Raw genomic sequence first — 25,886 nt, forward strand, 5'->3', positions numbered from 1 at the left:
CAGCACAATGGCACAGCTTTTAGCACTGCTGTCTTACAGCGTCAAGGACTCTGGTTCAATTCCGGCCTTGGTTGACTGTGTGGAGTTTGCACTTTCTCCCCGTGTCTCCATGGGTTTCCTCCGGTGCTCTGATTTCCTCCCACAGTCCAAACATGTGCAGATTAGGTGGAATGGCCGTGCTAAATTGTCCCTTAGTTTCCAGGGATGTGCAGTTTAATTGTGGTTACGGGGATAGGCGGGGGAGCGGGCCTACGATGCTCGTTCAGAGGATTTGTGCAGACTCAATGGGCCGAATGGCTCTCTTCTGCACTGTAGGAATTCACTGTAGGGATTCTGCCGTAGAATAGGAATTCTATGGTAACAACAAGGACTAAATCCTGCTACAGGTGGAGCAAGAAAAAACAAGTATAATCAGAAAATGTTCATATCAAAGCTGAACTGGAAGATTTGAAGAGATGGATTAAAGCTGGGTATAAACCTTTGAAAGCGTACAATAAACCTTCAATGATAAACTGTTCAAGATCTGAAAAACACACTTCCTCTGTCTACGTGTACCTTTGTGACGTTTCAGAAATAATGGCCCTCAATTCCATGGTTGTCAAATTGTGCTGGTGGAGTTGGGGTGGGGGAAACTCAACCATATGTGCTGCCAACAGTAGGAAGAAAAAGATACTTAAAGCAGTTTCAACATTGGAAAAACACTGTAGGACCAATATGCACCCTTTGCAAACACAAGAGGAGTTAAAAGAAACTTCTGCTGAAGGACTTTCACACGCTACAAATATCCCTCAGATCACAGTTTGTTCCTTGGGAAGTGATGAAGTGAAACAAATTGAATTTCATGCCATTCTGAATCACTAGGTGGCAGAGAAGACTCTGAAATGTCCTATATTCCAGGAGGAAGCCAAGAAGCAGACTACAGCCCTGAAGAAAACGGTTGCAGATTTGGAAAGAATCTTGGAAAAAAACATTACATTTTCAAATGAGATCTACGAAGAGAGAAAAATCAAGACCGTAGAAGGGCAAGCCAAGGTAGACACTGTCACAAATGAACGTGGAGCGTCTCAAAAACAATTGGCAGAAGTGTAGTTACAGGATATGAGCTTGAAGAGTGGCACAGAGGGTCTACACTCTCCCAATGAGATATTTTGAATTTAGAGGTGTAGTCACTTGTAATGCAGGAAATTTGCATCCCGCAAAATGCATTGTAAAAATAACCGTATAATTTGCTTTAATGATGTTGGTTGAGGGCGGAGATGGGTCAGGAATCTGGGGTGAACACCCTTGCTGTACTTCAAGGAACTTCTGTGGGATCTTTACGTATCCACCTGGCAGCGCAGTCTCTGTCACATCCATTCCAAAAGACGACACCTTTGACATTGCAGCACACTCACTACTGTACGACAGTGTCACCTAGATTGCTAATTTGTTCATTTCTGTTTTACACTTTCAGGCAGAAAGGGTTAGTCACAACTATAAAATAACCTGGTCAATTACAGTAGGGACGCAGATATCTGTGCATGTGGGTTTAATTTTTATTCCTTTCAAAAGTTCAAATCTGACCCATTAATCAAAAGCACTGAAGCCATGAGGTAGCTACAAAGTTTTGGAATCTAGTAATGATAGGTGGCAACTGAATAATGAAGTTTAAGATAAGAATTGAACAGATTTGGGTGACTTCATAAACACTCTGCACAATCTTCAGTGCCATTAAAGTATTAAGATTCTACTTTGTTCTTTATTTGCTTTAGATATTCTTTAATGATTGGCAATGACATTCTACTTTAAATAGCACTTTTTAACATGAATCAAGTAATTTTTAGATAACCACCAGGGCAAGATAGTAGTTGTCGCCCAGGTTGTGCACTGACGAAAACATTCAATGTTCAATTATGGGTCTGCTGTGCTGGGTTATTTTGGGGGAAACTTTACTTTGTACCTGACACCGTGCTGCACCTGTCCTGGGAGTGTTTGATGGGAACAATGTAGAGGGAGTTTTATTCTGTATCTAACCCCGTGCTGTACCCTTCCTGGCAGTGTTTGATTGGGGACAGTGTAGAGGGAGCTTTACTCTGTATCTAACCCTGTGTCATACCTGTCCTGGGAGTGTTTGATGGGGACAGTGTAGAGGGAGCTTTACTCTGTATCTAACCCTGTGTCATACCTGTCCTGGGAGTGTTTGATGGCAACAGTGTAGAGGGAGCTTTAATCTCCATCTAACCTTGTGCTGCTTCTGTCCTGGGAGTGTTTGATAGGGGCAGTGGAGAGAGAGTGTTGCTCTGTATCTAACCTGCTGTACCTCCCTTGGGAGTGATAACAAGAATGTGCTTATTGAGAACAGCAGGCAAAAGCCATTCGGCTCAATATGGCCTTCCTTATTGACAGATCAGCCCTAGGTACTGCCTTGCCTACAGATGCCAAATAAGGGTCTCGATCCTTAATGACCAAATTTTCAGTTCTGTTACATGCAGTGCCCAAAAGAATTAAAAACCGCCATGAAGCAGAAACCTCGATTGAATTTGCCCTGTTAGATAGCACACCATGTTCTGACTCAGTATTTGGTTGAATGGGTTCCACTGATTCTGAGGTACCTCTGTCTCTGCCCTAGCGAACGGCGTCGGGTCATGGCAGCTCAGGTAGCTCTGCGGCGGCAGCAAGAGGCTGAACTGAAGAAACGGCTGGCAAAGGGCCTCCTGAAATTTGGCGAGGCGGCAGGGAGAAAGCTGGGAGGGGCTGGAAGGCAACCACTCGGTAAGTTATGCACAAATCTCATATCATTCCATTTCCCTTTTGTGTGGGTATTCTAGGATAGTGTCATATAGTCACTTGGTAGTACAGAACTTAAGTATTGCCCAATAAACTTGCTGTTGCAGCTTTTCGTCTTGCTCTTATCAGGAAAGATGCAAGAATGCCAAATTTCAAAGGGAGCAGCAATTTATAATGCAATAGAAAAGGGTGTTAGTTCGTTAACTGTGGTGAAAAGTGTTGCCATGGAGAATGTACCAGAGAACTATTGCCCCCAAGCTTGTCTAATTCAAAAACTATGCAATGCCGGAACATGTTACTTTTACTTGCATATTAATATATGTATCTTCAAACAAGCTAAGAGCGAGCCTGACTGATAATCATAAATTAGTTGTTAGTGTAATTCTTTTTTAAAATAAATTTTGATTTATTTGATTTATTTATTTGATTTATTATTGCCACATGTATTAGTATACAGTGAAAAGTCTTGTTTCTTGCATGCTGTACAAACAATGCATACCGTACATAGGGAAGGAAGGAGAAATTGCAAAATATAACGTCACAGTTATAGCAAGGTGTAGGGAAAAGATCAACTTAATACGAGGTAGGTCCATTCAAAAGCAGTAGGGAAGAAGCTGTTCTTGAGTCAGTTGGTACGTGACCTCAAACTTTGGTATCTTTTTCCTGACGGAAGAAGGTGGAAGAGAGTATGTCCAGGGTGCGTGGGGTCCTTTAATTATGCTGGCCACCTTTCCGAGGCAGCGGGAATTGTAGATCGGGTCAATGGATGGGAGGCTGGTTTGCGTGATGGATTGGGCTACATTCACAACCTTTTGTAATTTCCTGCAGTCTTGGGCAGTGCAGAGAATTTAGAGTACTCAGTTTATTTTTTCCAATCAAACGACAATTTAGCATGGGCAATCCACCGACCCTGCACATCTTTGGGTTCTGGGGTCGAAACCCACACAAACACAGGGAGACTGTGCAAACTCCACATGGACAGTGACTCAGAGCCGGGATCGAACCTGGGACCTCGGCGCCGTGAGGCAGCAGTGCTAACCACTGCACCAGCGTGGTGCCCTTGTTAGTGTAATTCTTAGCACACTCTGGATTGTTCAGTGTGGGCTGTAGAATCATGGAATCACATCTAATATTAAACATTAGTTATTAGATGTTAGACAGCAAGCAGCTAAGTAGGCAAGTGGTATGTTGGTCTTTATTCCAAGAGCATTTGTTTTTGGAGTAAAGTGTCTTTCTGGAATTACATAGAGCCTTAGTGACACTGCACCTGGAATAGTGTGTGTGCAGTTTTGATCTCCTTACTTAAAGAAATATATGCTTGCTACACAAGGGGAATTCTCTGCTCCTGAGGGCTGTGGCGTTTCACCCATTGAATATGTTCAACACTGAGACTGATGGATTTCTAAATATTAAAACATTAAGGAATTATGGGGATGGTTCAGGAAATAGTCTTGAACTAGAAGATCAGCCATGATCTAATTGAAAAGCGGAGTGGGCTCGAAGGGCTGAGTGGCCTACCTCACTCCTATTTCTTATGTTCTTAGAGTATTCTGAGCCTGGTTGAATAAAGTTAATATTCTGTCGATTGGGAGTAGCTGAAGGGATGTACTTACTGCTTGATAGATCACTGTGGCATCTGGCCTACATATCTGGCATCACGCTGGTACTGAAATTCATATGCCACATTGTTTATTTGTGTATTCGACAGAAGATCTTTTATGATATATCCTCACTGCACCCTGTGGGGTTATAATGGGATAATTCATGTGTCCATCAGTTGGAAAATATTGATATGGCTGATTAATACTCTTCATTAAATCAAGTCAGTGTGACAGAAAAAGACAGGTGATGGTACCATGGTATTGCCACTAATCCAGAGAATCAGGGTAATGTTCTGGGGAACTGGGTTTGAATCCCACTACGGCAGATTATGCAAATTCTGTAGAAATTAAAATCTAATGATAATCTTGAATGCATTGTCGTAAAAACCCATCTGGTTCACAGGAAATCTGCCGTCCTTACCCAGTCTGGCCTCCATGTGATTCCAGATTCGCAGCATTTTGCTTGATACTTAAATGCCTGGACAATTAGGAATTAATGCTAGTCCAACCAGCGGAGACCATATCACCTAAATGAATTAAAAAAAAAAAAAAAGAATTTGCTTCATAAATTGCACCTGAGAGATTTTCTTGGTATTAAGGACTAATTTTGGCTGTTCACAATACCCTCAGTGAATCTCGGATGATCTCAATTCTGTTGTATCCTTTATTGCTTTAATTGCCTAGGACAAGCATGGGTATCAATGTCTTATTGGGTTTCATTAGGTTTGTTAATGTAAGTTACATAGTTAATGTTAAAGATTGTCAGGTGATGAGTATTAATTGCCTTTGAGCACATATAGGTGACAGCTGGGAGACTGGGTTGGGTGGGAGGAGAGCTGTGAGACTGCACAAGTCAATAAACTCAATTTAATAAAAATAAAACTCCGTTTTGGTTTTGACTTCAACACTCATCTTGGATTTGTAAACGATGCATACCCTCACATTCCGCAGGTGTGCTTTTGGGATGTAAGCTAATTTAATAGCACGGTTAGTTGTCCAAGCCCTTGAATGTCTTGGGCCGTTTATGACTCTGCAGACACTCTACATTTGAGTGCACTTTAGATCTCTGTGTTGGACAGCCTTTGCAGAATGAATGCCGGTATGAGGATCTGTACTTTAGTAAACGTGTCCTGGGAAATGATCACAGGATTGTGTTCGGTTCACACCAACCAACATTCACTCTCTAGGCACGAATAATGCTCGCTTACTCACAGTACCAGTGGAAAGATATGGTGAGAAGATGAGAGGGAAAGTATATTGGCACATGCGCTTGACCGTATAAAGGTTATTGAGGTAGGGAGTATGCGACCTGCTCCCGCGGGGAGTGGTTGAGGTGAATAGTGTCGATGTATTTAAGGGGGTACGCTGGATAAATACTTGAGGAGAGATGAATAGAAGGAGATAGTCGTGGGGTGGGATGAAGAGCCGTTGGGGGAGGCTCGTGTGGAGCAGAAACACCAGCACAGTACAGATCAACTGTGGTGATATGATTTGCATAGCTGTCTGCCATTGGGGCAGAACACCGGCTTACCATTGGCCCTGGTCGGTCATGTGCCTCTCGACCGATTGGTCGAGAGGCTGAGTTAACCACGCCTCCTTGCCGAGGTATAAATAGTCAAACGCCCGGCGGTCGTCCATTTTATTGTAGACAACCGCAGGGCTAAGTTCTAGCTTATTAAAGCCTAACTTTTGTAAAGCAACTCGTCTCTCGTGCAATTGATGGCTCATCAATTTAATAAACTAGATTTTTGAAGATGGAGTTCCGGATCAAGCCCTAATGCCTCCGCATCAGCCCGCAAACACCGAACTCTGCAGAACTTTTTCAACATTGGCTGGCATGTCTCGAAGGATACCTTGAATCTGCAACCAGCCCCCCCACCATGGCACAGAAGCTGCACATCCTCCACTCCAGCGTGGGTATCGACGCCTACGCGATAATCAAGGAGGAAAAGGATTATGATGCAGCAATACTAAAGTTAAATGGACAATTCATTAAACCAGTCAACAGGGCATTCGCCCGACATCTGCTGGCCACCAGACAACACCTCCCCGGTGAGTCACTAAACCAATATTACCAGGCCCTCGCTATCCTGGGGAGGAATTGCTCCTGCGTCGCAGTCTCAGCTACGGAGCACATGGAACTACTGATCAGAGACGCTTACGTGGCTGGGATGCAGTCCCCCGCTATCCGCCAGCGGATGCTGGAGAGAGACGACCTCAGCTTAACTGAGGCACGGACTCTCTCCACCTCCCTGGAGGTCGCCGATCAAAACGGCCGCGCCTATGTCCCCAGCCGGGCCTACTGGCACGCTTCCCCACCGCCATACCTCCCTCAGGCCTGTGCTGTGGGGGTGGCGAGCTGGGAGGAGCGCGGTGCGCTGGAGGGGACCCGGAGGAGCGAGAGAGGCGAGCAGGCCAGGCGCGGGGGTGGGGGGGAAGAGTTGCGCGGCTTCTAGGAGGGGACCGGGAGGGCCCGGAGGAGCGAGAGAGGCCCGCAAGTCGGGCGCCGCCATCTTTGGACGCCGACCTCACGTGCGGGTCCTGGGCGCCGCCATCTTGGGATCCCGACCCCACGTGCAGGTCCTGGGCGCCACCATCATGGGGCCCCGACTCCACGTGCGGGTCCTGGGCGCTGCCATCTTGGGATCCCGACTCCACGTGCGGATCCTAGCCACCACCTTCCGGGACTGGCACGAATACGGATTTTCTCCATGGCTCGCGGCCATTCAGCTCGACTAGTCACGTCCACGCACGCTCGCCAAAACGACAACGCTCATCTACCTCAACGGCCACGAGACGGGCTGCCTGCTGGACTCCGGGAGCACGGAAAGCTTCGTTCACCCTGCCATGGTAAGACGCTGCGCGCTCCCTGTCCATCCTGTAAAACACAAAATCGGGTTAGCCTCGGGTTCGCACTCCGTCCGCATCACCAGGTGCTGCATCGCAGACCTCACGGTCGAAGGGAAGGTTTTAAAAAATTATAAATTCCTTGTCCTCCCTGACCTTTGCGCACCGGCACTCCTAGGACTGGACTTCCAATGCAACCTGCAGAGCTTGACCTTCCAATTCGGCGGCCCTATACCCCCCCTCACTGTCTGCAGCCTCGCGTCCCTCAAAGTGGACCCCCCCCTCCTTGTTTGCTAATCTCACCCCCGATTGCAAACCTGTCGCGACACGGAGCAGACGGTACAGCGCCCAGGACCGATCCTTCATCAAGTCCGAGGTCCAGAGGCTGCTGACGGAAGGGGTCATCGAGGCCAGCAACAGTCCCTGGCGAGCCCAAGTGCTGGTGGTCCGGACTGGGGAGAAAAACCGGATGGTCATCGACTATAGCCAGACCATCAACCGGTTTTCGCAACTGGACGCGTATCCTCTCTCCCATATTTCCACCATGGTAAACGATATCGCGAAATACAAGGTCTTCTCCACTGTGGACCTTAACTCCGCTTACCACCAGCTTCCCCTCCGCGCGAGTGACCGCAAATATACCGTGTTTGACGCAGATGGGCGCCTCTACCACTTCCTCAGGGTTCCATTTGGTGTCACAAATGGGGTCTCGGTCTTCCAACGGGAGATGGACCGAATGGTCGACAAGTACGGATTACGGGCTACCTTCCCGTATCTTGATAATGTCACCATCTGCGGCCACGATCAGCAGGACCATGACGCCAACCTCCAGCAATTCCTCCAAACTGCAAAACTCCTTAACCTCACATACAATAAGGATAAGTGCGTGTTTAGCACCGACTGTCTAGCCATCCTCGGCTACGTAGTGCGTAAAGGAGTGATAGGCCCCGACCCCGAACGCATGCGCCCCCTGATGGAACTCCCTCTCCCCAATATCCTCAAATCCCTCAAACGCTGCCTGGATTTCTTCGCATACTACGCCCAATGGGTTCCCAACTATGCTGACCAGGCCCGTCCCCTCATTCAAACCACGACCTTCCCGCCGTCGACAGAGGCCTGCCAGGCCTTTAGCCACATCAAAGCGGACATCGCAAAGGCCACGATGCGCGCCATCGACGAGTCCCTCCCCTTCCAGGTCTAGAACGACGCATCAGAAGTAGCTCTGGCAGCCACCCTGAACCAAGCGGGCAGACCCGTTGCCTTCTTCTCCAGAACTCTCCAGGCTTCCGAACTCCGCCACCCCTCTGTGGAAAAGGAAGCCCAGGCCATAGTCGAAGCGGTGCGACATTGGAGGCACTATTTGGCCGGCAGGAGGTTTACCCTCCTCACAGACCAACGGTCAGTAGCCTTCATGTCTGATAATGCACAAAGGGGCAAGATCAAGAATGACAAGATCTTACGGTGGCGGATCGAGTTTTCCACGTACAACTATGAGATCTTGTATCGGCCTGGGAAGCTCAATGAGCCTCCTGATGCCCTGTCCCGCGGTACCTGCGCCAGCGCGCAGATAGACCGCCTCCGCTCCCTCCACGCAGACCTCTGCCATCCAGGGTTGACCCGTTTCTACCATTTCATTAAGGCCCGCAACCTGCCTTTCTCCGTCGCGGAAGTCAGGACAGTAACCCATGACTGCCACATCTGCGCAGAGTGCAAACTGCACTTCTACCGCCCCGAGCGCGCACACCTGATCAAAGCATCCCACCCCTTCGAACGTCTCAGCATTGACTTCAAGGGGCCCCTTCCCTCTAACAACCGCAACATTTACTTCCTGGCAGTAATTGACGAATTCTCCCGCTTCCCCTTCGCCATTCCCTGCCCCGACATGACCACATCGACCGTCATTAAGGCCCTCCTCTCCGTCTTCTCCCTGTTCGGCTACCCCGCGTACATACACAGCGATCGGGGGTCCTCTTTTATGAGCGACGAGCTGCGTCAATTCCTGCTCAACAGGGGCTTTGCCTCTAGCAGGACGACCAGCTATAACCCCCGGGGTAACGGACAGGTCGAGCGGGAGAATGGTACCATCTGGAAGACCATACTACTGGCCCTCCGGTCCAGAGATCTCCCTATTTCCCGATGGCAAGAGGTTATCCCCGATGCCCTACATTCTATCCGCTCACTCCTCTGTACCGCAACTAATCAGACACCTCATGAACGTCTACTTGTTTTCCCCAGGAAGTCATCCTCCGGATCCCCTCTCCCGACGTGGCTGGTCACCCCCGGACCCATCTTGCTCCGGAAGCATGTGCGGGTGCACAAGTCCGACCCGTTGGTGGAACAAGTCCAGTTACTCCACGCTAACCGCAGTATGCGTATGTGGAGTACCCCGACGGTCGGCAGGACACGGTCTCCCTCCGGGATCTGGCACCCGCCGGCGTGCGGCCTTCCCCCCCTCCACCACAGACCCCCCCCCCTGTTTTTTTTCCCCCAGCGCCCCACTCAGGTTCCCCCTGCCCCATCCATGGCGTCACCACAGCCAGCTCGGGTGACGGAGACTATTCAAGGACCATCGCTCCAGGACGTCAGCGGAACCACCACCATCGGCCGACCTGACGTCACCTCCTCCGCTGCGGCGGTCTGCCAGAACGTCACGGGCTACGAAAAGACTGATCGAATCGATCTAAATTTCAACAGCTCCATGGACTTTGTTGGGACTTTGTGTAATATTGCTTATTGTCTGGGCCAGTGGGAAGCCTCCAAATTTGATAAAAGAAAGGAGAGAAAATTTTTGTCCTCTCGTCTGCTACTCATATCACCGGTTTTCTCTTTCCCCCACCACCCCCCGGCTTCTTTCTCCGTAAGGGATGAATGTGGTGATATGATTTGCATAGCTGCCTGCCATTAGGGCAGAACCCGGCTTACCGTTGGCTCTGGTCGGTCATGTGCCTCTCGACCGATTGGTCGAGTGGCTGAGTTAACCAAGCCTCCTTGCCGAGGTATAAATAGTCAAACGCCCGGCGGTCGTCCATTTTATTGTAGACAACCGCAGGGCTAAGTTCTAGTTTATTAAAGCCTAACTTTTGTAAAGCAACTCGTCTCTCGTGCAATTGATGGCTCATCATCAACCAAATGGCCTGTTCCTTTGCTGTATCTATGAAATTCTGTTAAGGTCAGAGATTAATTTGTTGGAAGAATCTACTTCCTCCCAGTATGCTTGCAAGTATTACCCTTGAAGAGGCTTCGGAGTAGATTTCCTGACTTTTTCATCTTGGCTGACCCCAGCGGAGACCAGAACACAGCATTTATTCAAGCGTTATATCTTAATGACTGATGCGAGACCCAATTGATCTCCTCATGGGGCTTGTGAAATACGAGCTCCGCCGCTGAGTGGCAGAGGCCTGGCAGCTAGGGCTCGTGAAACCAGCACTTAAAAGTTGGACCAGACTGGGGACCAGCATGATGTCAGTCCCAGTTGGGAACTATGTTCTGTATGCTGCCTTGCAGCCTGTTTATTTCACCTTCTCCATCTCCTGAAGATTTTATACTGACGACGAGGAAAAAAACTATGGCTGTGATTCTGGATCGCTTTTGAATTCCTCAGCATGAGGGCAAGGTCAGAGCGAATTTAAAAATGCCACTTTTTGGGAGACTTGAGGCTTTTTCAACGCAGGTATAGAAGATTGGGATTAGTATGCTGAACGGATGCGGCATTTCTTTAGAGGGCAGATGCTATTATATAAGACGACTGACTAAAAGTAATACTCCTCCCAGCCTGCAGTGCCCCAACTTTCAGCTTGATCAAAAGCCTCACCTACCTGGCAGCCCAGATTCAAAGACCTTTTGAGCTTGCAGTGCTTGTTGCTGACCATTTCCACTCCAAACCTTCGATGATCGTACAGTGCAACACAGCCAGACAAACCCTGAGGGGGGAGTCGGTCACGGAATTCCTGACGCGCCCTTGCATGCTGGCTGAGCATTGCGACTACGAGCCATCCCTGCCAGAGATGTTGCCAGAGTGCCTTGTGTGGCATTAATAACATGGCGACCCAACATAAGTTGTTGACAGAATCTTCTTTGGACTTAACAAAGGCCTTATAATTATTCCTCTTGTGTGAAAACATGGAAAAGGAAGTCCAGGGCTCCATGGATATGGGTGTACATAACATTGGCTGTGTCCCCATTCAGGCGAGTAATGCCCCCCCAAGAGCAGGGCCTCTGGGAACCAGTTGCCACTTTGTGGTCAGACTCATTGGCGAAGAACCATCGCAGCCCAAGAGACATCTCTCCTACGGTCCAGGAAGATGATTTGCAATGTCACTGCACTTGTCACAGGAACCGTGGGGGCATGTAACGCTAGAACCGACTGCGAGTGCATCGCCCTGGTCAGATGCCACAGCTACCCCCCAGCCAGGGCTCTACACTTAAGCCCAGCCTGATGAAGATGAATGCATGCTAAATTTCATTTTAGCACTAGACGTATCCCCATCAAGATCACCATCCAGGTAAATGGTCACCCATTAGAGATGGAAATCTATACAGGGGCTGGACACTAAGGCACGGTGGCGACATATACGGGAGAGCCATTAACCATCATTGGGACAATGATGGTTATCTACGGAGAACAATCAGTTTGCATGCCAGTAATAGTAGTGCAGGGGACTGGACCCAGTCTTTGGTCCGTGACTGGTTACAGATGCTCCGTCTAGACTGGCAACAGATCTTCAGAATGCATACAGGCAGATAGGGGCTGGTTTAGCACAGTGGGCTAAATATCTGTCTTGTAAAACAGACCCAAGGCCAGCAGCGCAGGTACAATTCCCGTCCCAGCCTCCCCGAACAGGCGCCGGAATGGGTGACTAGGGGCTTTTCACAGTAACGTCATTTGAAGCCTCCTTGTGACAAGAAGTGATTTTCATTTCATTATCTTCTCAGATGGTTTTAGGGAAGATAAAGAGAGCCATGGCCAAAATCTCTGTGGACCCAGAGGCCCAACCCAAGTATTTCAGGGCCCGCCCAGATCGATACACCGTACTGTTGAAAGCAGACGTGACCTCATCCGACTGGAGAACTTGCGGATTATTTGCCCAGTTTCATTTGCGGAATGGGCAGCACCAGTATTCCCGGTGCTGAAGCCAGACGAGATCTCTGTGGCGATTATAAAATGATGGTGATCAAGGCCTCCTGTTTAGATGGGTACCCAATGTTGCATATGGTGCACCTCTTGTACGAAGTTGGTTGGGGGCCATTCATAAGTTGGACATGAGCCATGCATACCTCCTGTTGGAGTTGGATGCAGCGTCCCAGAAATATGTGACCATCAATACCCATAGGGTGTCAATACCCTAGGCTCTCATTTGGAGTATCATCTACTTGTGCAATCTTCTAGCGGGTTATGGACAGCATTCTTCAAGGGCTCCCAAGGGTGGAAATCTACCTGGACGACCTATTGATTATAGGAACCACCATGAAGGAATACCTAAATAACTTGGAGGAAGCCCGCCATGTTTCCCATAGGTAGGTGCCTGCCTGAAAAGGGCAAGTACGTCATCCAGGTGAGAGGTCCTATACCTGGGGTACTGTGTAGGCAAGGATGGTTTCTACCCGGTAGAAGAAAAGGTTCTCAATGCCAGAGAATACGATGGAGCTAGGGTCATTCTGAGGGCATTTTACTAATTATGCAAAGTTAATTCTAAATTTGAAGACCATACTGGCATGTGCTCTTAAAGAAACATCAGAAATGCGCAGGGAAGGTGCCACAAGAGGATACATTTGTCAAAGTAAAATGGCAACTGTTATCTTCTAAGCTGCTAACACATTATGACCCTTCTAAACCGCTCATGATGCCTCCCCAGATGACACTGGGGCGGTGTTGTTTCATTGATGAGACAATGGGACAGAGTGGTCGATAGCCTGTGCTCCATGAACTTTGGTTGGTGCAGAGCGCAGGTATTCTCAGATTGAAAAGGAGGGACTACCAATGATCTTCACAGTCGAAATGTTTCATTAGTACGTCAGCAGACGGCACTTCGCAATCATCACGGACCACAAACCCTTATTTGGTCTCTTCAAAGAAGACAAGGTGTTAGCATTGATAGCATCAGTCAGGATTCAGCAATAGGCATTACTGCTGGTGGTGTATGAGGATACCTTCGAGTATCGCCCATGCAAATACCCTTAGCCGACTCCCATTGCCTATATGCTCCCGTCCCCACCAATAGCAACCAAAGTCGTATTGGTGCTAAATCCTACGGACATGTCACAGAATCACAGTGCAGAAGAGGCCCTTCGGCCCATCAAGTATGCACTGACGAGCACTTGGTGCATAGACTTGAATGTTATGAAATGTTAAGTACTCATCCATTTTTAAACGGTGTGAAACATCCCGCTTCTACCACCCTCCCAGGCAGTGTTAGTTTCCAGCTGCTGTTGAATAAAGATTCAAGAGTTCTGCTCCTTTTCATAAACACCTTTATTTTCCTTGAACACACTGTACAAAACCCCATCACACGCCACAATGGCCACCTGCAGCCTCTTGACATATCAATGTCTTCAGGAGAGTCTTCATGGTGCGCCACAAGATAAGATGGCGGAGGGCATGTTTTGTCCACCCAGTGGTCAATGGAGCAGCTAGTGGTGTTTTTGAACGCAAAGTTCAGCCGGTAGAGAAAGGAGACCCTGGAAGACCTGGCCAACATGGCGGAATCAATCAAAGCAGGGATTCAGAAAGTGGAACTAAGGGTGGAGTCCCAGGACCGGGCATTCCAGAAAGTGTAGGGGCGGTGAGGGAGTACGAGGAGCTGTTGGTCTCGTTGGTGGCCGAGCTGGGGGTGTTCTGGGAGACCCAGAAGGGGCGTGCGGGGGGAGGGGGAATAAGAGTCATTTCACCTTCTCGGTTCTCCTGAAGATTTTATAATATCAATGCAGTTTCTTTACAATTTCAGTCAATAAAGCCAGGGTGAAGAGCGAAGTTCAGCTTTCAGATTCCAGAGAAGCAGATGTGATGAAGTGCATCGCCATCCAGCAGACTCCAGGGGTTGTTGTCAAGGTAATAGCACAGAGAGTGGAATATGATGTTCAGGATTCATCCTGTTGTTTCTTTATGTCCATCTGGTAAATGTTCATGGATGCTGGCATTCATTCAAAGCACTCTCATTGTTGAAACTGTTGTGTTCGGACTTCTAATGCTTCGGCCATTAGAACCAATATTGGGGGGGGGGGGGGGTGAGGGCAAAGGTTCTCCTTAATTTGAAGTTAGCTGGACAAGACTCCCCATCACCGTGGCCATTGTTACTTTGAAACTGCTGCAAGGCAACAGTTTACCAGCTGAACATTCAGAGTGTTGCTCTATGCGTTGTCACAGACAGGAGGTAGGCCAATTTAAATAGGCCTGATTTCCCCACGCTTTACCCTTCCATAAACAGAAAGGTGTTTCTTTAAAGTCTGATTTCCCGTGTCACAAATGGTGGTGTACGTACCCCAACCCGTAAATTTGAAAAGGCGGCAGGGTAGCACAGTGGTTAGCACTGCTGCTTCACAGCTTCATGGTTCCCAGGTTCGATTGCTGGCTTGGGTCACTGTCTGTGCGGAGTCTGCATGTTCTCTGTGTCTGCGTGGGTTTCCTCCGGGTGCTCCGGTTTCCTCCCACAAGTCCTGAAAGACGTGCTGTTGGGTGAATTGGACAATCTGAATTCTCCCTCTGTGTACCCTAACGGGCGGTGGAGTGTGGCAACTGGGGCTTTTCACAGTAGGGGCTGGTTTAGCTCACTGAGCTAAATCGCTGGCTTTGAAAGCAGGCCAGCAGCACGGTTCGATTCCCGTACCAGCCTCCCCGGACAGGCGCCGGAATGTGGCAACTAGGGGCTTTTCACAGTAACTTCATTGAAGCCTACTCGTGACCATAAGCGATTTTCATTTTTCAGTAACTTCATTGCAGTGTTAATGTAAGCCTACTTGTGACAATAAAGATTATTATTATTTTTAAAAATCCTCTTTGAAGAATTTACACAGCAAACTCAAGGAAAGATGAAAATAAAAGAGTTGGTTTATTCTTATACACACACGAGGGGTTTTGCAATGCCCATTCCTTTTTATGCTCGCAATTTTAAAAAAGTTGTTATTTGCGGGATGTGGGCGTTACTGACTGGACCAGTAATCATTGCCCGTCCCTAACTGCCCTCTATTTCAGCCAATAACATTGCTGTGAATCTGGGGTCACATGCTGGCCAGACCAGAATTGGGTTTTTACACCAATCGACAATGGTTTCATGATCATGCCTAGATTTTTAATTCCGTTTTTTAAAAATGGAGTTCAAATTTCAGCATCTGCCACAGTTCTTACCCTGGATCTCTGGATTACTCGTCCAGTGACAATGCCATCGCCTCCCATGGGGATAATGGAGGAGAAGGATAAAGGAAGAGAGTTCAGGGCACAATAAACTGTAAATATGGGTTAACTGAAATGTTCCTTCCGAGGGGAGGTTGGCTGATAGTAGAATGTTGCGTCTTCCCAGAGTGAGGCTTGCATGACAGAAGAAGACATGCAAAACGAGTCAGTCAGAAGGTATGAGTTCCATGGTTCCAGCAGTTTGGCAGGTTTGATGAGGGTCTGTTATTTCTGTTTCCACCAGCTTGCGGGTAGACAGCACAGGCTGTTGCCTGGAGATATGTTCACTTTGGAGGTCAAAACAGTAACTGCCATGATTCAGTTCCACCAGACGAGATCACGGTGCAGCTTGGGGGAGCTCATGTGACATATCTTCTCAATGGTGGACACGGAATGAGTGGAATCTTAGTTTTTAAAAAAATTATTTTTATTAAAAGGGTTTTCTACATAGAAATATCAGAAACCCACAGGAACAAAGAACACAGGCCCACAGCAAACCCGTGATACCAAGCCTACAACTCTCCCTTTTATTCTCTTATTCCCCCCTTCATCTTCTACCTCCCCTCTAAACAATGAAAACAAGCCCCCCCCCCCCCCCCCCCCCCCCCCCCAAGCCCCGCCCTGCTGACACCCTAATTCACCTTGAGGAAATCAATAAACTGCTTCCACCTCTGGGTAATTCCCTCCTCCGACCCCGCAAGGCCAACATGACCTTCTCCAAGTACAGGAATTTCTGCCAGGTTGCTCACCCACACCCCCTACTCACCTACACATAGAATCTCGGATGTGACACGGACATGCCCAGAACATGAAGACATGATTTGTGGCAGACTGCGCACATCTGTCCTCCAGCCCTGCAAAGAACCGGCTCATCCTCGAAACCTTCATGTGGGCCCTATGCACCACCTTAAACTGGATGAGACTTAACCTCGCATAATATGAGGACAGGGCTTCCTTCCAAGACTCTGTCCTCACCTCCCACCTAACTACTCCTCCCATTTGTGCTTGATCTCCACTGGTGCGCCCTCTCCATAAAATATCTGACCCTCTCCCCTCCCTAATGTCGTCTTCAGACAACTTATCTTGCAACACCGGAAGCGGAGCCCGGGAAGGACGACACCTCTCTCCTCACAGATTCCTCACCTGCAGATATCTGAACCCATTCCTCTTAGGCAACTCGTATGTTTCTTTCAGCTCTTACAGGCCTGCAAACAATGCCTGATGTACTCTATTCCCACCTCCTGCCACCCCATTCACCTTCCTAAAAAATATTTGGAGACAAAGATGGGGAGGTTCTGGAACACGAACAAGAACCTGGGCAGCACTTGTCATTTTAACCATCTGCACACCCAGCCAGTGACAGCAGCAACACATCCCACCTCTTAAAAGTCCGCCTTCATTCCCTCTATCAATCATACCAAATTCAATTTATGCAGCTGTGTCCAGCTCCGCGCCACCTGAATCCTGAGATACCGAAACTTGCTTTCCCCACATGGATCGGCAACTCCCTTAGCCTCCTCCTGGCATTAATCGGGAACACCTTGTTTTTCCCCATGTTCAATTTGTACCCTTATCCTATCAAAGCTGCCCACCAGGTCCGAGATATATAACAGACGATTGCCTGCTTACAGCGGGACTCTATGCTTGATCCCACCCCGCTCGATCCTTCTCCACTGCAGCTGCTGGGCCCCCCCCTGAATCATCCACAAATCCACCCAGTGCAAGGTAGTGTCAGACCCCGTGATCGCCAAATACTCCGAATTGACTACCTCCTCCAACAGCATCTTATCCATCACAAGAAAAATCAGTCTGGAGTACACCTGGTGCAGATGCGAGAAGTATGAGAACTCCTTCGCCCTCGGCCACCCAAACCTCCATGGATCCCTGCCCCCTATCCCCCATAAGGTCTATGAACCCTCTCAGCTACCTTGTCACTGCCGATACCTACAACGACCTGGGACACGACCGATCAGTTCTCGGATCCAAAACCAGGTTAAAATTGGCTTCCACTATCAGCCGGTGCTTGTCCAGATTCAGGATCTTCCCCAACACCTGCTCATAAAGTCCATGTCATCCCAATTTGGGGCACCGACGTTCACTAGGACCACAGACGTCCCCTCCAGCTTCCCACAAACCATCACTAACCCGGGTCGGCTACAATACTGCCAACCTCAAAGGCTATTTTCTTCTTGACCAGCACTGCCACCCCCCTCGTCTTCATGTCCAACGGTGAGTGGAACCCCTGCCTCACCCTTCCCTTCCTCAGCCTCGTCTAATCTCCCAGTTTCAGGTGTGTCTCCTGAAGGAACACAACGTCCGCCTTCAAACTCCAAGTGTACGAAAGCATGCAACCGTTTGACTGGCCCATTGAACCTCTCAAATTCCAAGTAACCAGCAGGGTTTGAGCCTCCCCGCTCCCTTCCTCTGCCGATCAGCCATACCCCTTCTTTAGGCAGCTCCCTCCGGTCTGTGTCATGCACGTCTTCAAGCCTGCCCCCATACGTCTGCCACTGTCTCTCCTTAACCAACTGCGCCACACCATGTCAGCACACCCCCCCCCCCCCCTCCCCATATCCAACCAAAAAAGAACAATCTCTTGCACCCCACACACGCACATACACACACACTCCCTCCTCCTAGCAACTCCCATTTCACTCCTTTTTTAAAAAAAAATAACTTTTATTGAAATTTTCGGCTGCTGCCGGCCTAATTCCCTACCGTTCTGCCAGGAAGTCAAGGAAAGGCTGCCACCGCCTAAAGAACCTCTGAACTGATCCCCTCAGGGCAAATTTCACCCTCTCCAATTTGATGAACCCTGCCATATCATTGATCCAGGCCTCCACGCTTGGGGGCCTCGCATCCTTCCATTGGAGCAAGATCCTCCGCCGGGCTACTAGGGACGCAAAGGCCAGAACACCGGCCTCTTTCGCCTCCTGCACTCTCGGCTCCACTGCAATCCCAAATATTGCGAGTCCCCAGCCTGGCTCGACCCTGGATCCTACCACCCTCGACACCGTCCTTGCTACCCCCTTCCAAAACTCCCCCAGCCCAAAACACCCCATTTCACTCCTGTTAACTAACCCAACCAGCTAGCATGGTGGCCCCCGCCTTGGGCCTCTGACTACTCCTCAAGCCCCAATCCGCTCCTCAATCCCCATCCCTCCAAACAACATACAAGGAAAAAGAGAGGCACACACTCACCCTCGCCAATCCTCTCATCCTGCATGCCTATATTTTAGACTAAACACCACTCGAAAGATCAATGTCCTCATACTCCACCCAGTCCTTAGTCTCTCACAAAGTCTTTAGTTTGCTCCAGTCAGTCAGAATAAAATTCTTGTTTTTGGTGTGTAATCCACAAACGAGAGAGGTACAGAACCGCAAGCTTCGCCCCCTTGAAGAGATTAACCTTGATCCTGTTGTACCCGGCCGTCTGCTTGGCCAACTCTGCTCCCAGATTCTGATAGATACGCAGCTCGCTCTCCTCCCATGTCCACTTCTTGGTTTGTCTCACCCACTATAAGATAGTCTCTTTGTCAAGGAAACAACACAACCACGATTGCCCTCGGTGGCTCCCCCAATTGTGGCCTCCTCCTCAGCACCCTGTGCGTTCAATCCAATTGGGGAGGACGGTCAAAGACGCCCTTCCCCATCAGCTTCTCCCCCACCAGCTTCTCCCCATCAGCATGCTCGCCACGTACTTGGCAGCCTCAATCCCTTCAGGCATCCCCACGATCCGCAGGTTTGACTTCCTGGAGCGGTTCTTGAGATCCCCCAGCTTCATCCTCAGCCTTTTCTGACGGCTTGTCACCATCCCCATTTCCGCCTCCAGCGAGGTCAACCGATCCTCATGCTCCCCCACTGACCCCTTCACCTTTTGGATCGCCAGGCCCTGTGGCTCCTGCCTCTGCTCCACGCACTCAATTGCCACCCTAAGCGGCCACACCAACAAGGCAGGTCCTCCGAGGCCACCTCCTTTTACTGCCGAAACTTGCTATTGAGGAATTCCACCAGTTGCTCCGTAGACCACCAGGTGGGCAGCGCTGCTCATCTACTCTCCGCTATTTTCTCCTGTGTTGTATCACAATTGCTCTCTTGCTCAAGCTGCTGTCTCTTTCTAAACACCTTGAGCAAGAGCCACCAAATGTGTGACCACTCGCTCCATGGCTGCCACCGAAGGTCCTGGAACCCTATTTTAAATGGGAGTCAGGATTCCTTTTATTTGGAGACACTGGTGCCGGGTTAACTAACTGTCCCTCTGTTTGTCAAAACCGTGGTGTTAGGACTCCTAACACTTCCGCCATGAGCACCATTATGGGAGATTTAAGACCTGCAAAGGTTTTCCTCTGTTCTGAGTTTGGTGGACCAGACTCCCCATTCACGTGGCCATTGTTTGTTTGGAACTGCTGCAAGGCATCAGGTGATTGGCTGAACCATTTTGTCCACTCAGCCATTGTCTATTTTGAAAAAGCACAAAACAAAACTTTGTAAAATAGTCCAGCTAATTAATATGGGCGTGATTCTCCGTGGCCTCCGGCCACCTGTTTCTCGGCAACCGGATGCAGAATATCGCTCACTGGCGGTGGGATTCACTGCTCCTGCCTCTGTCAATGGGAATTACCATTGAGGCCCCACTCTGACCAGAAATCCCATAGTCAACGAAAGGCTGGAGAATTCCAGCCTATATATTTTTTAATCTTTCACATCACCACCCTGACAGTATGGCTGGGGAGAAAGACAGACTGGGTTTACTTACCTTAACATACTGTCACGGAACAGAATGCTGTCCGAATTAGTCCAGTACAGAATGTTGATAAGAACGTTGATAAGGTTGGGTGAGAACTTCTCTCCTAACTCCCCAAAGCCTGTCCACCATCTACAAGTTAATAGTGTGATGGAATACTCTTCACTTGCCTGGATGAGTGCAGATCCAACAACACTCAAGAAGCTCGATACCGTCTCGGACAAAACAACCCGCTTGATTGGCACCCCATCCACAAACATTCACTCCCTCTACCATCGATGCACATTGGTAGCCATGTGTTACATCTACATGATACACTGCAGAAACTTGCCAAAACTCCTTCAACGGAACCTTCCAAACCCGCCACCAGTACAACTTAGAAGGACACATGGGAAGACTACCACCTGCAAATTCTCCTCCATGTCACTCACCATCCTGACTTGGAAATATATCGGCCGCTCCTCCATTGTGGCTGAGTCAAAATCATGGAACTCTCTCCCTAACTGTGCTGGATGTACCTACACCTCATGGACTGCAGCGATTCAAGAAGGCAGCTCACCACTGCCTTCTCAAGGGACAATTAAGGACGGGCAACAAATGCTGGCCTTGCCAGCGATACCCATATTCTAAAGAATGATTTCAAAATGTCAGACAGTGAGATAGATTGAGATTGCTCAGCTGCGAACAAGTACTCACTGATTTATCCAGAGGTATTTTCCAGGGTTTCTGTCTGGGTTTTTTATGCCTCTATGGAAGAAAATGATCCTAATAAAAATCCACAATGTGGGTTGTGTATCTCTGACATGCCATGCTGATTCACTCCAGTGTATAGTGGTACTGTAACTGGAAATAATGCAGAGGCGTGGACTTGTACTGTGGAGAATGAGAGCTGAAACTTCCAGTGCAGCAGCAATTAGTGTCCCTGCATCTCAATGTGCCGGCGGGCGGGGCTTCTCACAGGCTCAGGTGGATGAGTCGCTCATGTGACTGACACTAACCAGTTGTTGTTGCTTTTACTGCAGAGAGAGACACAATCCCAGTGCAGGATCCAACAGCAGCAGCATGCTTCTTTCCCACCGGCACTAATTACTTGCACATCCTGTCCAGACGTGGGTGCCCAGACTTTGCACAGTGTCCCTCCGTCAACCGTGGTCCATGGTTACCCCAGCCACCATGCACTGCTCTGCCAAGTGTTCCCTCAGCACAGCCCACATCTCCTGGAGACGGTACTGGGTGAGTGAAAACGTCAAGTTTTTTATTTCTTTATTCTTTCATGGGCTGTATTGCAGCATTTGTTGCCCATCCTTAATTGCTCTTGAAAATTGAGTGGCTTGTTCGGCCATTACAAAGTCAACCCCATTGTGGGTCTGGAGTCACATTAAGGCCAGACCGGTAAAGATGGCAGATTTCTTTAGTGAGTGAACCAGATGGGTTTTTAGGGTGATCGCTTTCATTTCCACATTTTGATAATGGAATCTGCCAGGATGGGGGTGAGTACATTGACCCCACATGAGCTCTGTAACTCCCAGGTTCTGGTCCTTTGAGTTGACTTTACTGATTGGATCCAGAGGGAGCGAAGTACATAAGAATATAAGAATTTGCAGCAGGAATACCCCATTTTTCTCCAGCTTTCAATATTATTGTAGGCGATCTTTTGCCTCCAATCCATGTTCCCGCCTTTTCCCCATAATTCCTTGCGTGTCCAAAAATCTGAGTTCCAAATATGTTAGGACACCCTGGATGTGTGCGGTCAGTTCCAACCCCACAGGCTCCGGAGTCCCAATATAAGTTAATTAACTAATAATTTATATATATTTTCTGAGATCTTTGACCCTTGACTGTTCCAATGACTTCCAGGTACCAGATTTGTAAGTAAAACTTAATAACTTTATTTATAACAAGAAAAGAAATAAACACGTAATGGCGATAATATAACAACGATCTGCTAATCTAATTAGTCCTCCTTCACCGCCTCACTCGCGCTACACACACACACACACACACACACACACACAAGACAGTGAGGAAGGGAAAGATAAAAATAACGGGGATTAAAATGGGAATGAGAGAGGAGTATCTTTGCTGTTGAGATTGTAGTCTCTGTAGTTAGCTATCTTCCTGGGACACGAAGTGTTGAAACCCACCGGTTGGATCGGATCTTGGTTTGTACCTTCAATTAGAACTGTTATGGGCCATGGTTTAGAGAACACCAAAGTATGTCATGGAGTTCACCTGACCTACAACTTTTTTTTTAATAAACAATTTTATTGAGGTTTTTGGCTTTATAAACAGTTACAGACATCATCAGAAAGGAAGCAAAAAAGGCAAAAATGTGCAAACATCCACGTTCTTTCAATACTTCCACCGTAACATATTGCACAAGCCCGCTCCCCTCCCACCGGTACTACCCGCCATATTTTCCCTCCTACTCTACTCTAACCCCCCCCTGCTGACGCTCACTCTCCCGCAAAGAAGTCAATAAATGGTTGCCACCTCCGGGTGAACCCCTGCACAGAACCCCTCAAGGCGAACTTGATTTTTTCCATCCCCAGGAAACTCGACATGTCCGCAAGCCACCACTCCGTCTTCGGGGGCTTTGAGTCCCTCCACGCCAATAATATTCGTCGCCGGGCTATCAGGGAAGCAAAGGCCAGCACATCGGCCTCTTTCTCCCCCTGGACGCCCGGGTCTTCCGAAACCCCAAAAATTGCCACCCCTGGGCTCATCACCACCCTTGTTTTTAGCACCTGGGACATGACCCCCGCAAATCCCTCCCAGTACCCCCTCAGCTCAGGGCATGCCCAAAACATGTGAACATGGTTCGCTGGTCCTCCCGCGCACCTAGCGCATTTGTCCTCTATCCCGAAAAATTTGCTCATCCGAGCCACCGTCATATGGGCCCGGTGAACGACCTTAAATTGGATCAGCCCGAGCCTAGCACATGTCGCGGTCGAGTTTACCCTACTCAGGGCCTCTGCCCACAGCCCATCCTCCATTTCCCCGCCTAGCTCCTCCTCCCATTTAAGTTTCAGTTCCTCTGTCTGGGACCCTTCCTCCCTCATGAGCACCTTATAAATACCCGAGACTCTACCCTCCCCTTCATCCCTCCCAGAGACTATTCTGTCTAGGATCCCCATTGGCGGGAGGCGCGGGAAAGATGGGACCTGTCTACGAACAAAGTCCCGCAACTGTAGGTATCTAAAATCATTTCCCCTTACCACCCCAAATTTCTCCTCCAAGCTCCTCAAACTCGCGAAGCTCCCTTCCAGGAACATATCACCCACCCTTCCCGCCCCTGCTCGCCGCCATACTCGGAACCCCCCATCCATACTGCCGGGGGCAAACCGATGGTTGTCGCAGATTGGCGCCCAGACAGACGCCCCCATCTCCCCCACATGCCTCCTCCACTGGCCCCATATCCGCAGGGTCGCCACCACTACCGGGCTGGTGGTGTACTTGGCCGGCGGCAGCGGTAGAGGAGCCGTGACCAGGGCTTCCAAACTGGAGCCCCTGCACGAAGCCGCCTCCACCCGCTCCCAAATAGACCCCGTACCCACCATCCACTTCCTTATCATAGCGATGTTGGCCGCCCAGTAATAATTGACCAGACTCGGCAAAGCCAGCCCTCCCTCGCTGCGGTTCCTCTCCAACATCGCCTTCTTTACCCGCGGAGACTTTCCTGCCCAGACAAAGCTCATGATCAGCCCGTTAACTCTTTTGAAGAAGGACTGTGGGATAAAGATCGGGAGGCACTGAAAAATAAACAAAAATCGAGGGAGGATTGTCATCTTTACAGTCTGCACCCTCCCTGCCAGCGACAGCGGGAGTGCATCCCATCTCCGAAACTCTCCCTTCATTTGCTCCACCACCCTGGCCAAATTTAACTTATGCAGCCTGCCCCAGTCTCGTGCCACCTGGATTCCCAAATACCGGAAATTTTCCTCAACCAGCCTAAACGGTAGCCCTCTCAATCTGTTCTCCTGGCCCCTTGCCTGGACCACAAACATTTCACTCTTGACCGTATTTAATTTGTATCCTGAGAACTGGCCGAACTCCCTCAGCATTCCCAGTATAGTTCCCATCCCGGCCACTGGGTCCGACACGTACAGGAGCAGGTCGTCTGCATAAAGAGAAACCCTGTGTTCAACCCCGCCCCTCACCATCCCCTTCCAACCCTCTGCGGCTCTCAGCGCCATCGCCAGCGGCTCTATGGCCAGCGCAAACAGCAGCGGGGAGAGCGGGCAGCCCTGCCTGGTCCCTCGGTACAACCTAAAGTACTCCGACACTTCTCTGTTAGTCCTGACGCTGGCCCTCGGGGCCTGATATAATAATTTGATCCAATCCACCAATCCCTCCCCGAACCCAAACCGTCCGAGCACCTCCCATAGATAGTCCCACTCTACTCGGTCAAAGGCCTTCTCGGCGTCCATTGCCACCACTACCTCCACCTCTCTACCCGCCGGGGGCATCATTATCACGTTGAGCAATCTCCTCAGATTGGCCGCCAGCTGCCGACCTTTAACGAACCCAGTTTGATCCTCCCCAATCACCTCCGGTACACAGTCCTCCATTCTCCCCGCCAGTACCTTTGCCAGGAGCTTGGCATCTACATTAATCAGGGAGATTGGCCAGTAGGACCCGCACACCTCCGGGTCTTTACCCCGCTTCAATATCAGAGATATGGTGGCTTGTGACATTGTCGGCGGCAGGGTCCCTCTGTCCCTTGCCTCATTGAAAACCCTCGCCAAGACCGGGCCCACCAGCTCAGAGAACTTCCTATAAAACTCTACTGGGTATCCATCCGGCCCCGGGGACTTCCCCGACTGCATGGCCTTTAGGCCCCCCAATACCTCCTCTACTCTAATCGGGGCGCCCAGCTCTTCCACTTGCCCCCCCCCCAACTGTTGGGAATGTTAACCCGTCCAGAAACCTTTTCATCCCCTCCGGTTCTTCCGGCGGCTCCGAAGTATACAGCTTACGATAGAAGTCCCGGAATACCCTATTCAATTCTGCCGGATCCTCCACTTTGCGCCCCCCCTCGTCCCTCACTCTACCTATTTCCCTGGCCGCCTCCCTCCTCCTGAGTTGCTGCGCTAACAGTCTGCTAGCCTTTTCCCCATACTCGTACACCACTCCCCTCGCCTTCCTAAGCTGTTCCACGGCCCTGCTCGTGGATAGTGCCCCCAGTTCCGCCTGTAGCCTCCGCCTTTCCCTGAGTAAAACCTCCCCCGGGGACTCCGCGTGCTCTTCATCTATCCGGCCCATTTCCCTGACCAATCTATCCATCTCTGCCCGGTCTGCCTTGGCTTTGTGGGCCCCAATTGAAATCAGCTCCCCCCGAACTACTGCCTTTAGCGCCTCCCACACGGTCGCCGCTGAGACCTCCCCAGTGTCATTCACCTGCAGGTAATTTTTTATACATTTCCGAAGCCTCTCGCAGATCCCCTCCTCCGACAGCAGTCCCACATCTAGCCTCCATTGCGGGCGTTGATAACTCGCTCCCCCGAACTGCAGGTCCACCCAATGCGGGGCATGGTCTGAAATG

The 25,886-nt window shown here is 49.5% G+C and overlaps 1 protein-coding gene across 3 annotated transcripts in view; it reads left to right on the plus strand.

Annotated features, from left to right (window-relative positions):
• LOC119974690 (doublesex- and mab-3-related transcription factor A2-like) overlaps positions 1–25,886 on the plus strand; it is a 48,697-nt gene that overhangs the window by 13,110 nt on the left and 9,701 nt on the right. For all 3 annotated transcript variants that reach the window (XM_038813816.1, XM_038813817.1, XM_038813815.1), the window contains 3 exons: positions 2,609–2,751; positions 14,156–14,259; positions 21,364–21,574. In XM_038813816.1, coding sequence (XP_038669744.1) covers positions 2,609–2,751; positions 14,156–14,259; positions 21,364–21,574 — 458 coding nt within the window. The remainder of the gene's footprint in view (positions 1–2,608; positions 2,752–14,155; positions 14,260–21,363; positions 21,575–25,886) is intronic.

Source organism: Scyliorhinus canicula, chromosome 12, assembly GCF_902713615.1.
Source record: "Scyliorhinus canicula chromosome 12, sScyCan1.1, whole genome shotgun sequence".
In the NCBI taxonomy this organism is placed as follows: domain Eukaryota; kingdom Metazoa; phylum Chordata; class Chondrichthyes; order Carcharhiniformes; family Scyliorhinidae; genus Scyliorhinus; species Scyliorhinus canicula.